This window comes from Nicotiana sylvestris, chromosome 5 (assembly GCF_000393655.2).
Source record: "Nicotiana sylvestris chromosome 5, ASM39365v2, whole genome shotgun sequence".
In the NCBI taxonomy this organism is placed as follows: domain Eukaryota; kingdom Viridiplantae; phylum Streptophyta; class Magnoliopsida; order Solanales; family Solanaceae; genus Nicotiana; species Nicotiana sylvestris.
This window is the reverse complement of record NC_091061.1, coordinates 74,343,750-74,359,602: the sequence shown is the minus strand read 5'-3', so window position 1 is coordinate 74,359,602 and position 15,853 is coordinate 74,343,750. Positions and strand designations below refer to the sequence as shown.

Below are 15,853 nucleotides of genomic sequence, written 5' to 3'. Positions count from 1 at the left end.
ACGTGTATATGATGATGTAATAAGAAAGATACGTTATGTTGGTACTCGGTTGAGTAAGGTACCGGGTGCCCATCACGGCCCATCGATTTGGGTCGTGACATAAATACAATAACAAACGAGTCGAGATAAGGCTGGAACACACTGTTCATCAAATGTATGAACACCGCTGGGGCATTGGTCAGCCCAAAAAACATCACAGGGAACTCATAATGACTATATCGGTTCCTAAAAGCTGTCTTAAGAATGTCCAAGTCCCTAATCTTCATTTGCTGATACACTGACCTGAGATCAATCTTGGAGAACACCCTCGCTCCCTGAAGCTGGTCGAATAGATCATCAATGCGCGACAAAGGATACTTGTTCTTGGTTGTGACTTTGTTCAACTGCATATAATTAATGCACATTCTCATAGTGTCATCATTCTTCTTCATAAATAGAACAGGTGCACCCCAAGGTAATACACTAGGCCTAATAAACCCCTTTACAAGGAGCTCCTGAAGCTGCTCCTTCAATTCTTTCAACTCAGCCAGTGCCATACGGTACGATGGAATAGAAATAGGCTAAGTGCCCAGCACCAAATCAATACCGAAGGCAATATCCCTATCTGGCAGCATGCCCGACAGGTCTGCAGGAAACACATCCATAAAATCACGCACAATCGGAACATAATCAATAGTAAGGGTCTCTACACTGACATCTCTCACAAAAGCCGAATAGGATAAACAACCCTTCCCAGCCATCCGCTGGGCCTTCAAGTATGAAATCACTCTACTGGGGACATAATCTAAAGAACCTTGCCACTCAATTCAAGGCAACCACCGTATCGCCAATGTTATAGTCTTAGAATGACAGTCTAAAATAGCATGATAGGGAGACAACCAATCCATACCCAATATCACATCAAAATCAACCATACTAGGCAGTGGAAGATCCACTCTAGTCTCCAATCCCCCAATGGTCACTACACACGACCTATACATATGGTCCACAATAATAGTATCATCCACTAGAGTAGATACATGAATAGATAAAGCTAAAGACTCACAGGGCATATCCAGATAATAAGCAAAATACGAGGATACATATGAATAGGTGGAAGCAGGGTCAAATAATACAGAAGTATATTAGTGACATACTAAGACAATACGTGTGATCACTGTGTCTGAAGCAATGGCATCTGGTCTGACAGGAAGAGCATAGAAACGGGCATGACCTCTTCCTGATTGGCCTCCCCCTCTTGGGCGACCCCTAACTGACTGAGCTCCACCCCAAGCTGACTGGCTGAGTGGTGATGTAACTGGTGCTGAAGACGCAGCCTGAACCCTCTGTTGCGCTGCACCTCCCTGACGATGAGGACACTGCCTCCACATATGCCCAAACTCCTCACACTTAAAACAACTCCCTGGTATTGGTGGTAGGGACTGAAGGGAGCCCCGAGAACCGGGATAACTGGTAGAAGAACCTGCCATAGACGAGCACTGAACTGATGGAGCACCAGACGAACTCTGAGCTGGAAGGGCACTGAGAGATGAGTGACCATGCTGAGAACTGTGGAAACCATAGGCAGATTATGCACCATGGTGGGCTGGGCGGGCCGTCTGAGCATGTCTGAAGGGACGACCTCTGCCGTGGTAAAACTGACCTCCGGAAGGAACACCACCAAAATTACCGGATCCATGAGGCCTCTTGGCCTCCCTATTTACTCGCTCCTAGCGGCGAATCGACTATATATTCCGAGCAATGTCAATAACCTCCTCAAGAGAAGCACCAGATACCTTCTCCCTAGTCATAAGAATCCATAGTTGATATGTGAGGCCATCAATGAACCTCCTAATCCTCTCCCTATTTGTGGGAACCAACCAAATATCATGACGGGACAACTCAAAAAATCTCATCCCATACTGCATCACAGTCATATCATCCTAATGCAACTGCTCAAACTACTTGCACAACTCCTCTCTACGTGACTAGGGCACATACTTCTCCAGGAAGAGAACAGAGAACTGCTGCCATGTAAGGGGAGCTGCACCAACAGGCCTACGCCTCTCATAAGCTTCCCACCAAGTGAAGGCAACTCCTGAGAACTGAAAGGTAGTGAACGAGACCCCACTGGTCTCTAGAATACATATTGTACGGAGAATCTTCTGACATTTATCCAAGAAATCCTGGGCATCCTCGCCCTCTACATCGCTAAAAGTCGGAGGCTGAAGTCTACCAAACCTCTCCAATGTACGCTACTCATCATTAGGCATGATAGGAACCACATAGTCCTGAGCAGGTGCAACCGGCTGGGCTGGTGGTGCCCTTGGTGTCTGAAGTCCATGTACCACCTGCTTTAGTGTGCGGGCGGCAAGAGTCTGAGCACCTCCCCCGGCCTAAGAAGTGGTTGCTGCGGCCGGAACAGAGACCACCTAAGCAAGACTGGTGCGCACGGTCAAAATCTGAGCTAAGGCCTTTTAAAGGCCTGGGATACCAACCTATTTAGTGCCTAGGCTGGTCCCCCTGGTGCATCTACAATTGGTACCTGATCCTGGACTAGGCAGCTGGTAGATCTACAGGTGCCGCCCTATCTACTGTGCGGGCTGCACCCCTGCCCCTATTACGGACTCTATCGCAACCTCGGCCACTCACGACCCCAACTAGTGGTACTTGTTGCTATCCGTCCTGACTTGTAGCATATGTCCTCACCATCTGTGAGAGAATAGAATAACAAAAGTGTAGTTACTAGTATCAACAGATTCGCACGACAAGAATTCAAGAATGTGAAGTTTTCTAATGGTCCCGCAGCCTCTCGAAGATAAGTACAGACGTCTCTGTACCGATCTGCAAGACTCTACTAAACCTGCTCATGACTCGTGAGACCTATGTAACCTAGGCTCTGATACCAACTTGTCACGACCTAAAACACGACCCGTCCTGATGGCACTTATCGATGATACTAGGCCAGCCGACATTGCAAAACGCTTTCAACAATAACTAGAAATAAATCAAGACTTTAAAAATAACTGAAATATTTGGCATAAAACCGGGTGAAACCCAAAACATAAGTGCGAAAATGAAGCACGACATCGGAGTGTCACTTGTCACGAGCGTCTAACATAACCGATCTGAAAGTAACAAGACTAACATAGTTTGGAATCTAAATACAGAAAATAAGGAAAGATAGGGAAGAAGAAAGCAGGGTTGCGAATGCTAGAAGCTACCTCGCGATCTCCAATGACCAGCTACAAGTACTATCAACAACCTCCGTGTCTAACAACTCCCGGATCTGCACACGAGGCACAGGGAGTAACGTGAATACACTAACTCAGTAAGTAACAATAATAAATAAGGAACTGAAGATAGTGACGAGCTACACAATTTTAGTTCATTTTCAATAATTTCAGAAAGGGAATAGTCATGCTTCCTAAGTTCTGGTAATTCAAGTCAAATTAGTATATTTTTGTCAAGTTTAAGTAAAACCAGACAAGAATATCTTTCAACAGTTTTCAAAACATGGATATAAGGAAACTATGTGCATCAATAATATAATCACTTACTGCCTCTCAGGAAATCATCTATCAATCCTCCCAATCACTCCAGCCTCACAATCACTCATTCCTCTCAGTCACTCATTCCTCACAATCACTCAACAGTCAGCTCTCGACACTCAGCAATCGCACTCAGTAGGTACCTGCTCTCACTGGGGTGTGCAGACTCCAGAGGGGCTCCTTTAGCCCAAGCGCTATATCAAGCCAATCATGGCATAAATCAATAAAATATGTTGCGGCATGCAACCTGATCCTATAAATATCCTCACAATCAGGCCCTCAAAATCACTCAGTCATCAATCTTTCCAGTCTTTCGGGCTCTCAGATATCAAGAAAATCAGCCGAAATAGCAATAACATGATTCATTGAACAGATTAACAGAGACTGAGATATGATATGCGAGTAAAAACTATGACTGAGTACAAATAGCATTTAACAGGCAATTCAACATGTAACGTGGCCCCTACGGGACCCAGCAATGCCGACATATAGCCTAACCATGTTTCTAACATGATTTATAGTCAATCTTTCATAACACATAGAGAGCATATTGCTAACAACATGTTGTTCAACTTTACGGTACTATGAGACAGACCAAGTCATAATCCCCTTGGTGCACGTCCACACGCCCGTCACCTAGCATGTGCGTCGCTTCCAAAATAGTCACAAGACACAATGTCCGGAGTTTCATACCCTCAGGACTAGATTTACAACTGTTACTTACCTCAATCCGAGCAAAATCCTACTCCGCGACTCCTTTGCCTCTCGAATCGGCCTCCAAATGTCCCGAATCTAGCCACAAGTGATACAACACTATCAATATATGCCAAAGGAACCAATTCCACCAGAAAAACTACTAAATTTTGACTCAAATCCCGAAATTGGCTTCCCCTAAAATTTTCACCCCAAATCACAATTTAGATGATAAAAATCATGATGTAATCATTGAATTTGACCAAAAACAAGTGAAGAACACTTACCTCAATCAACTCCTTGAATATCCCTTCAAATATCGCCCAAATTCGTGGTCTCTAGCTCAAAATATGAAAATTGGGCTCAAACCCTCGATTTTGAATATAACACTGTCTGCTTGGATTTTCTTCTTCACGAACGCGACAACACTCTCGCGTTCATGTAGACCACTTGGACTGCCTCTTTAATTTACTCTTCGCAAACATGACCTTCTCTTTACGAACGTGAAGCTTTACCAGCTCAAACAATCGCGATCACGACCACCCCTCGCGAACGCATAGAACAAATAGATGGGATTCCCAGCTGCCTCTTCTCTTCTTCGCGAACACAATACTTCTCTCGTGTTCACGATACACTCTACTCCTGAACGTTCGCGAACGCGTCTCTTCCTTCGCAAACGTGAAGAACAATCCTCCCTCGATCTCCAGATGCTCTTCGCGAACGCGAGCCCTGCCTCATGAACGCGTAAGAGGAAACCAACAACAACAAAATACCAGCAAATGAGCTAACATCCTAAGGCCAAAAATGATTCGTTAACCACCCAAAACTCACTCAAGTCCCTTTGGACCTTAATCAAATATACCAACACATCCCATAACATCATAGAAACTTAGTCGAACCTTCGAATCACTCAAAACAACATCAAAATACTAAATTATACTCGGATTCAAGCCTAACAACTTCTAAACTTTTGAATTCCACAAATGATTTTGAAACCCGCTAAACCATGTCTTAATAACCTCAAATTTGCACACAAGTCAAAAATAACACTACAAAGTTAAATCCGAGATTGTTTACCCATAAGTCAATATCCGGTCAACTTTTCTAACTTAAACTTCCTGCTAAGAGACTAAGTGTCTCAATTTACCCCAACACCACTCTGGACCCGAACCAACTGACCCGATAAGATATAATACAGCTGAAGAACACAAATGAAGCAGAAAAATAAGGAACGGGGCTATAACTCTCGAAACGACCGGCCGGGTCGTTATATGAATCCTTTTGGTAAGATCTTCTTTCCCCACTGTTGTATTGTGTATATAAGCTTGCACTTGGCTTTATCAATCATGCAATGTGAATTGACAGGACCTGGAGTAGTCCTTGATGTTACACCTAAAAAGATTAAAAAATTCTCTTCTAACCCATGTAAAAATCTTTTTTCTCTTCTTCTAGCACAACGATTTATGGCTTCTTTGGAAAAATTTAATTCAAAGTATGTACTATAATTGGGTTGTTGTTGTTGTTCTACAATTGAACTGGGACCAATACATATATTCTTTATTTTGTTTATTCTGAAAATTTTATTTTCATCTATATTTTGAGATTGTGGTTGCTAAAGTTTGCTTCTTTTTCATTCATTACTTACATAGTCTGATGAAGAAAATAAGAAGAATCATTATGTTTTTCATCATAGAATACAATAACTAATATTTGTGTATTATTGCAATTGATTGCGGAACCAAAATGTGGTTTTTTTTACTCAAAATACGCAAATAAGTGTAAAAAAAAGTTACCAAACTATATATAACGCCACAAATAGTGGCGCTATACAGTAACGTTAACTGCACCGTTACTGTATAGCGCCACTATTTGTGGCGTTATACTGACACACCTTACATAGCGCCATTAATAGTGGCGCTATACCCCTTATTACCTGAACCCACCAATAATTTCTGGGTTCAATAATTTAAATGCGTATAAAGCCACTTTTTGTGGCGCTATATACAAAAAAAACCCCCGGCTAGCCATTTCCTATATAAATATCGTAGAATCGCCACAACTTCATTCAAATTTTTTTTTAACTCTTGTTGGTTTCTATTGTTGTTAAATTCTCCAACATTTTTTTATTATGTCTGAAGAACGTAGAATAAGAGTATCATTATATTGGGGGGTGAGGTTGTGATGGAGAATAACTCTGTGGGCTACAGTTTACCTGCTAAGTGTAATGTTAAATTGCCACTTTCAATAGAGTACGAAACATTGATATCGTTGTTATGCAAAAAAATGAGTGTGAGAAAACGTTCAGTGATACTCAAAGTAACCGGAAGATATCCGTATTCCGTTACGCCGCAAGGGGTTGCTTTTTACTCAGAGTTTAACATCGACGATGATGACACTTTGAGTGATTTCTTGAGGACTCCGGACGAATGCCGGGAATTTCTTGTAATCACAATGTTGGAGATGTACGTGAAGGTCGAAGACGTTCCAAAAAATGAGGTTGTGCGTAGTAGAGATAACCCCCAGTCATCGGGTGGTTATTCTGGATCAGTTTTTGCCGGACATGTTCCGGATGAAAGATTTTTTCTTGATTTAAATTTATCACCGTCGGCGAATGAGCAGCGAGAAAATAATTTATACCCTGCTTTCCATAATTCACAAGAAGAGTGGTAAACTTCAATTTTCATTTGTGTTAATTATGTATATTTTTGCGTATTGAATTAATTTTAACGCTCATTTATTTAATAGGGGGTACCGGCCGGATATGAATTTTACAAGTGGCCCATCCGGTAGTCATCACCTAACTGAAAACGTCCATCATGGAATGTCATCACATTACGACTTGTAAGTGAAAAGCTACAGCCATATATAAAGCATTTATTAATTTAGTAGCTTATATTTTTGTTGAAATGTGCAGTGAAAACGAGCAAGTTGAACTACCCGTACTCACTCAATTGCCCGAAAACGACGTATTACATCAGGATCTGGCAGATGAACAAAGTGAGGAAGAGAACAACGATTACGATAACAATGTCGATGAATCGGGAGACGAGACACCATTTGCTCGTGAGTATGGTGATGAAGAGGACGAGGAGGAAGGACCCGATTTGAAGAGAGCCCCCATAGACGAAAAGTGAATGAGTCTGAAGTGCCGTTTCATTCAAGGGAGATTCCTTATATTAATAACTTGCCAGCCGTGCCGGATGTGGAAGCTCTCACAAGGGATTTTGATGAAATCCGGACAGCAATGTGGGATGAGTCTAGACCAACGGTGCTTGCAAAGGGGATGCTTTTTCCTGATAAAGCACGCGTAAGCAGGGCTTGTAAAATGCACAATGTTAAAGAGTGTCGTGAGATTCAGGTATCGGAGTCAAGTCCGACGGTATACAAGGCTATTTGCCGCAGGTGGTTTTGGCCATGTAATTGGATGTTGCGTGCGTCGAAGAAGAAAATAGGTATGTGGAAAGTGGGTAAATACATTCCCACCCACACATGCGAAATGGACACTTTCAATGGGAATCACTTCAACTTGGATATTGACTTGATATCTCTTGTACTTATTCCGCACATCAAAGCGTCCATAAGGTATAAAATCAAAGAGTGCATTACAGCAGTCCACCAGGAATATGGCCACACAATTACTAAAAGAAAGGCATATCTTGGGCGCAAAAGAGCGTTTGAAATAGTCTATGGTAACTGGGATAAGTCATTTGCAAATCTGCCTAGCTACATGGCTGCACTGCAGCACTTTAACCCCGAAACAGTTATTGAATGGAAGCTTGAGCGGAGTCCGGGTAAACCAGAATATATATTCAATTATGTGTTCTGGGCGTTTAAGCCAGCAATTGATGGTTTTCCGTATTGCCGGCCCGTAATATCCATAGACGGAACTCATGTCTATGGAAAGTACGATATCAAGCTATTGATAGCCATGGCAGTGGATGCTAATGGACAGATATTTCCTCTAGCCTTTGCTATTTGTGCAAATGAAAGCACAGATACGTGGACAATGTTTTTGAACCACTTGAAAGAGCATGTTGTCAAACATCGTTCAGGTATTTGTCTAATATCTGATCGGCACGGGGGTATATTAAGTTATGTGGAGAACCTTCCTGTCTGGCAAGAACCTTATGCATACCACTGTTACTGTGTGAGGCACTTTAAGGCCAATTTCAAGAAGGCACATCCCAAAAAAGATCTACATGATTTGATGTGGATGGCAGCAACAGACCACCAACAACATAAATTCCGGAGGCATATGGATTCTATCAGGCAAGAAGACGATGCAGCATATCGTTGGTTAATGCGACATGATCCTGAAAAGTGGACGTTGCATGCAGATGGTGGCAGACGCTGGGGAATTCTTACTACAAACGTGTCAGAATCCTTCAACGGGTTATTAAAGTCGGCAAGAGGATTGCCCGTCACAGCCATGGTGCGTATGTCGTTCAAGCAGATGGCGGAGAGGTTTTACAACGGTCTGCAGCTGTAACGAAATTGATGGAAAGGGGTGTTGAATTTATGCCAGTGCCTATGAAGAGATTAGAGAAATACAGACGGCGAGCACGTTGGCATTCCTTTTTGCAATATGATAACGACGAGGTATTTTTGAAGTTCGCACCGCTATCCATAATAATCGGGGTAATAATGTACATACTGTAAATGAATCCACAAGGTTATGCTCATGTGGGAAATGGTCAATCTACCACATGCCTTGTTCACATGCCATCAAGTGTTTTCAACGTGTTGGTTATGCGGAGACCAACTATATTGATCAACAATATAGTGTTTCCAAATACCTAAACACATATAGTGGTCAGTTGCAACCAGTGGGTTCTGAGCATTACTGGCCCCCAGAACCATTTAAAATGGTGTGTAACAAGTCCTATTTGCGTAAAAGACAGGTGCAGAAGAGAACGCGTATACGGAACCAAATGGATGTTAGTGATATCGTATATGCACGCAAATGTGGTATATGCTCGCAAACAGGCCACGACCGTAGAAAATGTCCTTTGGGTGGCAACAATAATCAAGCTCAGGGCGGGTGTTCTTCTATTGTACCTAACTACCCATGAGTTCATGTTGTAATAATTAGTTGTTATGTATACGATTTAAGTATTTATGAAATAATATTTTCTTGTTTGTTAATTATGATTTGTACTTTCCCTTTTTACCTATTTAAATAATAATTTAATATAATTATCGGTATATTTATTATGTGTGTTGTCTTGTCGCTATCACGATATTTAATACACAAAATATACATATGGCGCTATGTGTGTCTTGTCTTGTCGAACTGAAAAAGCTGAAAACATCATGATATGGCGCCATTAGATATGTGTGACCGGCTGACATAAAGTCGTCTTGTCAACATCATGATATGGCGCCATTAGATATGGCGCTATCTAATATAGCGCCATTAGATATGGCGCTATATGTGTGTTGTTTAGCCTATAAATAATGGGGTCATTGTAGTTATTTTGTGTGCTAAAAATTTCCCCCAAGAAATATTTCATTAAAACTAAGTAAGGTTTTTATTATAAGCAAATATTTCACAAATGGCTCAACCTGGTCGTCCACCAATTTGCTTATGTGGAAAACCATGCATGCTGGATTGTGGGTGGGAAGGTGCTAACATTGGACGCCGCTATTGGTGCTGTATGAACAAGTTGTACAAGCAACTCGACGAACCTACTTGTGAATTTGATGAATGGGCTGAGGAACCATGTTATCAGGAAAGCTACAGGGATAGATTATAGGAATTTCATAATATGTGGTTATACCAGCATAGAATACAAAAGGAGGGAGATAGAATTATTACAGAAATGAGGGAGAAACTGAAGGAGGTGGAAGATAAAAAATGGAGAGCAGAATGGAATTGTGAAGCACACAAGGAACGCAACGAAAAATATAAACGGGAACTTGCGGAGGTGAAGGCGAGAGTGAAAGAGTTAGAAGAAGAAAAAGAACAAATGGAAGAACGATTTAAGTGGTTGGAGCGAAGAATAAATGACAACTGAGGATGGAGCATTGGCGTGTATGTGTTTAGTGTCATTTTCATATGTCATGTATTTTTATTATGTTGGCCTGTTATGTTTGTGTTTGTGTTGTAGTAATATTTTCCTTGTTTGTTGTACTAAATTTTATTTTAATTTAAGTGGAAGTTAAGTTTAAGTTGTTGTGTTACTATACCAAATACTATAAAACGAAATGAGAACTAAAAAAAAGTAACTGTCATATTCAGCTAAATATTGTTGTTAATGTATACAAAAATATTATTTACACCAAAAAAACATAAAAATGGAAGACCGAATCAATGTGTCCCGCATCCGGTGTGTCTCAAAGTAGCCGTTGGCCTGAGGCGCATCCCCTGCCGCCCGGGTACGCTATCAGGATCATCATCATCAAGTCGTCTCCTTATGGCCGGATGCGGCACAGGATGACATGTATCGGTGGTGCTGTCAGGTCCAGTAGAAGGCTACATAATAATATCAAACTTAGTATAGAAAACTACATAACAATTCACAAAAATTTATATTGTCTTACCATAATCGTGTCTGGATCCTGAATGTAGTCATCTGTCGCAGCATCGCATGAAGCCTAAAAAAGTAAATTAATAAAGTTAAAACAAAATAAATAAGTTATAGTAAAAACAGTAATAAAATTAATACTAATAAACTCATACCTGCGCATGTGATGAGCTGCCATAACTCAGTCGGTGCCCACTATCAAAATCTCGGATCGGTCGAGACTCATCAGTGGTAGACGGGCCAGGGAAATATCTACCCAACTCCACTCCTTGAAAATCCGAGCCCATGATCAAGAATTGACCCGATGGGGTCACCTGCGACGTCCCTGGAGTGTCATAAATGCCAAGGCTGTAAGACAGCATGTCGGTCTCATGCATGCCAACTCCCATATCAGCAGCAACATCATCAGCAGGAGCCTCAAAGCCCCCTTGCTGGGGACCTCCTCTCCGCCCACTACCACGTCGTCCAACACCAGCAGGTCGTCGTGGAGCAGCAGCAGCTCATCGGCCACCACCCCGTGGCATACCACGACCTCGCTGGTACGTGGCTGGGTCAACATAATCTGGCTGGTGTGCCAAACGCTGATCCGATCGGCCTCGCTGCAGTGTCTGGGCAGCCACATCCATTAAGCGACGACTATAGTCCTGCATGATCATAGGATCGTGGACATAACTCTACATCTGCTGCCCCATACGATATACAGTATGCAATCCAATCGCCTGCACAAAAGTTTTTAATATAAACTACGTATTTGACTAGAAATTACTATTAATATAATTGATAATAACAGAAAACATACCAGAGCCTCATGTCTCCCGGCGTATGAGACGTACCGACCATCTACCTAATGAACTGGGTTCCCGATAAAAAGTCGGGAAACAGTGCGGTACCATGCCATATAAACTTTGATAGGAAAGTGTTGCAGAGCTGGGGTCAAGTCCCCTCGGCTATCCCAAATACCCAACTGCGCTGTCAGCCAATCAATAAATGTGTTGTCCACTCTCATCCGATCATCCCTCTCATAATGTAAAGGATCCCATGTAGGCCGAGTCGGTATAGACTGCGGAAATCCAAACTGACGAATTACTCGCTCTGAGGCATGATGCTCAACAATATCGAGGCACGTGAGAGGGACAGAAGCCCTCCAAATATGGCAGCCGTACGTGCAATACGTTGGCAGGGTACCTATCAGCTCTTCGCTGTACGGCGTCCAGATGAACTATCAAATAATAACACAAACCGTTAGTATGCGCAACACCTAGTTAAACAATAATTGGTAAGTTTAGTTAGATATTCACCTGTGCATCCTCCAGAAAATCCAACACATCCCTACAGAAGGGGAGATTATGATGGCCATGATACTCTCGTGCAAGTCTACGACGCAATACCCACCTACAAGCTAGAGGGAGATCAGGAATATGTACATTAGCCGGTAGCTGTGGTAGAGGTGGCCGAAGTTGCAGAAATCGCTCCCACACCCAAACCTAAAACACAAAGTTGACGTAAAGATTAACTATAACTAGGTAGAATTGTAACTAAACGACAAGTTATTTGAATAAGTTGTCACCTGTAGAAGTGGCAGAAAGCCAGAAACGTCTCTCTGTGTGCCCATGGATGCCCGTCAGATCTGCCTGTACAAAAAAGATAGGACAGCACCACCCCATCTGTAGCTGACTGTATCATCGAAGTCCGCAATATGATGTAGAAAACGGAGGCTCACTAGGTTCCCCGAAGTGTTCGGGAACAAGACCCCCCAAATAGAAGGAGCAACAACAGCCTCGTATATTGCTCCACATCCACCTCCGCTGAGTCGTCGGTGATAGTATCGTGGATCTGCACCAAGTGGTCTCTAATGGGGACCAACTGCATACGACTGCTCCCAATTGCTACATTTGGGTCCTCAGACCTGAAGCCCGTGAGCCTGTGCAGCATATCCATATATGAAGCCCGGTTAAAATATCTCATATTCCTAGGCAGTAAAACTGGCAAGCCATCAGTGGACAAGCCATATAAAATCTCGACGTCCTGGAATGTGATGGTGGCTTCGCCGATGGGCAGATGGAAAGTGTGCGTCTCCGGTCGCCACCGCTCAATCAACGCCGTGATCAAAGCATAGTCGAGCTGTATCCAGCCAATGCTAATGATCCTATATAATCCCATCTCCTCCAGGTGATGGACCACACGGGGATTAGAACGCGGGGAGGAGTCAAAAACTCCCACAATAAATCCACTCTCCTGCCCCGAAAAGTCTGCATAAGCCCCATATATGCTCGGATCTATGCTGGGGCTGTAGGGGTAGTAGCTCCGACGTCCGAGGGCCGGGATGTATAAGTGCATCCATGTCGTCAACTGCAAATTCATAATTTTTAATAACTATCATTAAAATTTATGTGTGTTTTTTATAATTTAAATTCATATTTTTTAACAACTTAATTGTAAAAATTATATATATACTTATGGGTTTCGTGCTAGATTTTCTGAGGCCCAGTGGTACCAAACTATCATTAATAATTTTATATTTTTTTAATAATTTTTATTCATATTTTTTAATAACTTAATTGTAAAAATTATATATATATATATATATATATATATATATATATATATATATATATATATATATATATATATATATATATATATATATATATATATATATATATAATTTTTATAATTATGGGTTTCGTGCTAGATTTTCTGAAGCTCAGTGGTACCAAACTATCATTAATAATTTTATGTTTTTTAATAATTTTTATTCATATTTATTTAATAACTTAATTGTAAAAATAATATATATATAGGTTTCGTGCTAGATTTTCTGAGGCCCAGTAGTACCAAACTATTATTAATAATTTTATATTTTTTTTATAATTTTTATTCATATTTTTTAATAAATTAATTGTAAATATTATATGTATATATATATATATATATATATATATATATATATATATATATATATATATATATATATATATATATATATTATTTTTATAATTATGGGTTTCGTGCTAGATTTTCTGAGGCCCAGTAGTACCAAACTATCATTAATAATTTTATGTTTTTTTATAATTTTTATTCATATTTTTTAATAAATTAATTGTAAAAATTATATGTATATATATATATATATATATAATTTTTATAATTATGGGTTTCGTGCTAGATTTTCTAAGGCCCAGTAGTACCAAACTATCATTAATAATTTTATGTTTTTTTAATAACTTTTATTCATATTTTTTAATAAATTAATTGTAAGAATTATATATATATATATATATATATATAAAATTATGGGTTTCGTGCTAGAATATAAGATAATTAAACAATTACTACATAATACTACGCTACAAGGCTCTACATTTTACTACGCTAAAAGGGTCTACGTTTTACTACGCTAAAAAGGTCTACGTTTTACTACGCTAAAAAAGGTCTACATTTTACTACGCTAAAAAATAATCTAAACTAAACGGCATAAAAACACATAAATATACATGAGGATATTAACAAACACATTTTTTAGACTAATTTACATATTTTTATACAACACTAAAATTAAATCCGGATAAAATTTAACATGCTAGTTTCGGAAAAAATAAACACAAACCGAAATAGAACACATACAAATCAAGTAATATGCATTGTTATAAAAGTTTCAACTTAAAATAAATCGAAATGCCTCGATTTAGAATTTTCGGAATGTAAATAGATTGAAATTTTGACTCCGGAAGAGTGAATCCACAATAACACGAAGCTCTACTCGACAGTGGGACCACAAATATTAAACTTTTATGTGACAGGGGGACCCAAATTTTTTTTTTATAAAAAATGGGGGCAGAATCGGTGGTGGTGGTGGTGGTGGGGGACTAGAAATGAGAAATGAGGGAGATGGAACGAAGGAGAAGAAGATGGATGATTTGTATTGAGGGGTATAGCGCCACTATTAATGGCGCTATGTGTTCAGGTAATAAGGGGTATAGTGCCACTATTAATGGCGCTATGTAAGGTGTGTCAGTATAATTCCACAAATAGTGGCGCTATACAGTAACGGTGCAGTTAACGTTACTGTATAGCGCCACTATTTGTGGCGTTATATATAATTTGGTAACTTTTTATTTTTACACTTATTTGCGTATTTTGAGTAAAAAAAAATCACATTTTGGTTCCGCACTCTTTTGATATACCCCACTGCGGTTTACAGAACCTGGAAGGGAGAGCCAAAGTACAATGTTGAGATACTAAGGCGTGTGCTTTCAGGTGAAAGAAAAGGGGCCAATTGAATGATGTGCGGTAAGTCATTATATTTTCTTGGATCCTTTTATGCTAAGTCAGTATAATAGGATTATACCTATTTTTGTCATATGCTATACCTGGAGGTTGCACGATATCTTATGACATAGCAATATTGGTTCGGAATACCCTTTATAGTCGCAGTAGTGATAGAGTGCCTTGAATCACATGATTAGCACTTAGCAAATGTTCTTTTATATATCAAAGTTATATATACTGACATTATAAATAATTTTAACTCTTTAATCGGGTATTTTAAGTTACCATATATCGGATTTGCTATGAAAATTAATTTTAACTCTTTAATCGGGTATTTTAAGTTACCATATATCAGACTTGCTATGAAAGATTACCTGTTCTTGTAAATCAAATTAAGCTGATTTTCTCTATACGCTGTCAATGTGTAGAACTTGAACTCTTACTGATCATATGAAGCTTCTGCATAAATGCAAATTAAGATATTGAATGTCGCAGCTACACTATTAGTCAGTGGGCGATTTGTTAACTTAGATGGAGTAGCAATGGCATGTACCACACATCATTCAGAGAAAGCCCTTAGCGCTCTTAATCATTGGATTGATATTTCCACTGTAAGTCAAAATCAAGTACTCCTTCAATCAAAACAAGAATTTGTTTGACAACTTAAAACTTACTGTGTGATAGTTTTATAACTTATTATTATGACACTTACTAAAATACAGAGTGTAAAATAATTAGTAGATATGCTCCGCTAGAATATGTAAGGATAAGATTATTGAGCTACGCTCTCAAAATTACTCCTTTGGTAATTTGCTGGATCATTTGGAAGCACAA

General features: G+C 40.0%; 2 protein-coding genes across 2 annotated transcripts; both read right to left on the bottom strand.

Annotated features, from left to right (window-relative positions):
* Positions 1–1,124: 1,124 nt before the first annotated feature.
* Positions 1,125–2,013, bottom strand: LOC138868828 (uncharacterized). Its single transcript, XM_070146400.1, has 2 exons — positions 1,981–2,013; positions 1,125–1,541 (listed from the first exon to the last, which is right to left on the bottom strand). The coding sequence occupies exons 1-2, from the start codon at positions 2,011–2,013 to the stop codon at positions 1,125–1,127; spliced, it is 450 nt and encodes a 149-aa protein (XP_070002501.1).
* An 8,478-nt stretch (positions 2,014–10,491) lies between these two features.
* Positions 10,492–11,061, bottom strand: LOC138891087 (uncharacterized). The gene is made up of 3 exons (XM_070174061.1): positions 10,906–11,061; positions 10,767–10,820; positions 10,492–10,698 (listed from the first exon to the last, which is right to left on the bottom strand). Exons 1-3 carry the CDS (start codon positions 11,035–11,037, stop codon positions 10,534–10,536), a joined length of 351 nt encoding a protein of 116 aa, XP_070030162.1. The 5' UTR covers positions 11,038–11,061; the 3' UTR covers positions 10,492–10,533.
* Positions 11,062–15,853: the final 4,792 nt, after the last annotated feature.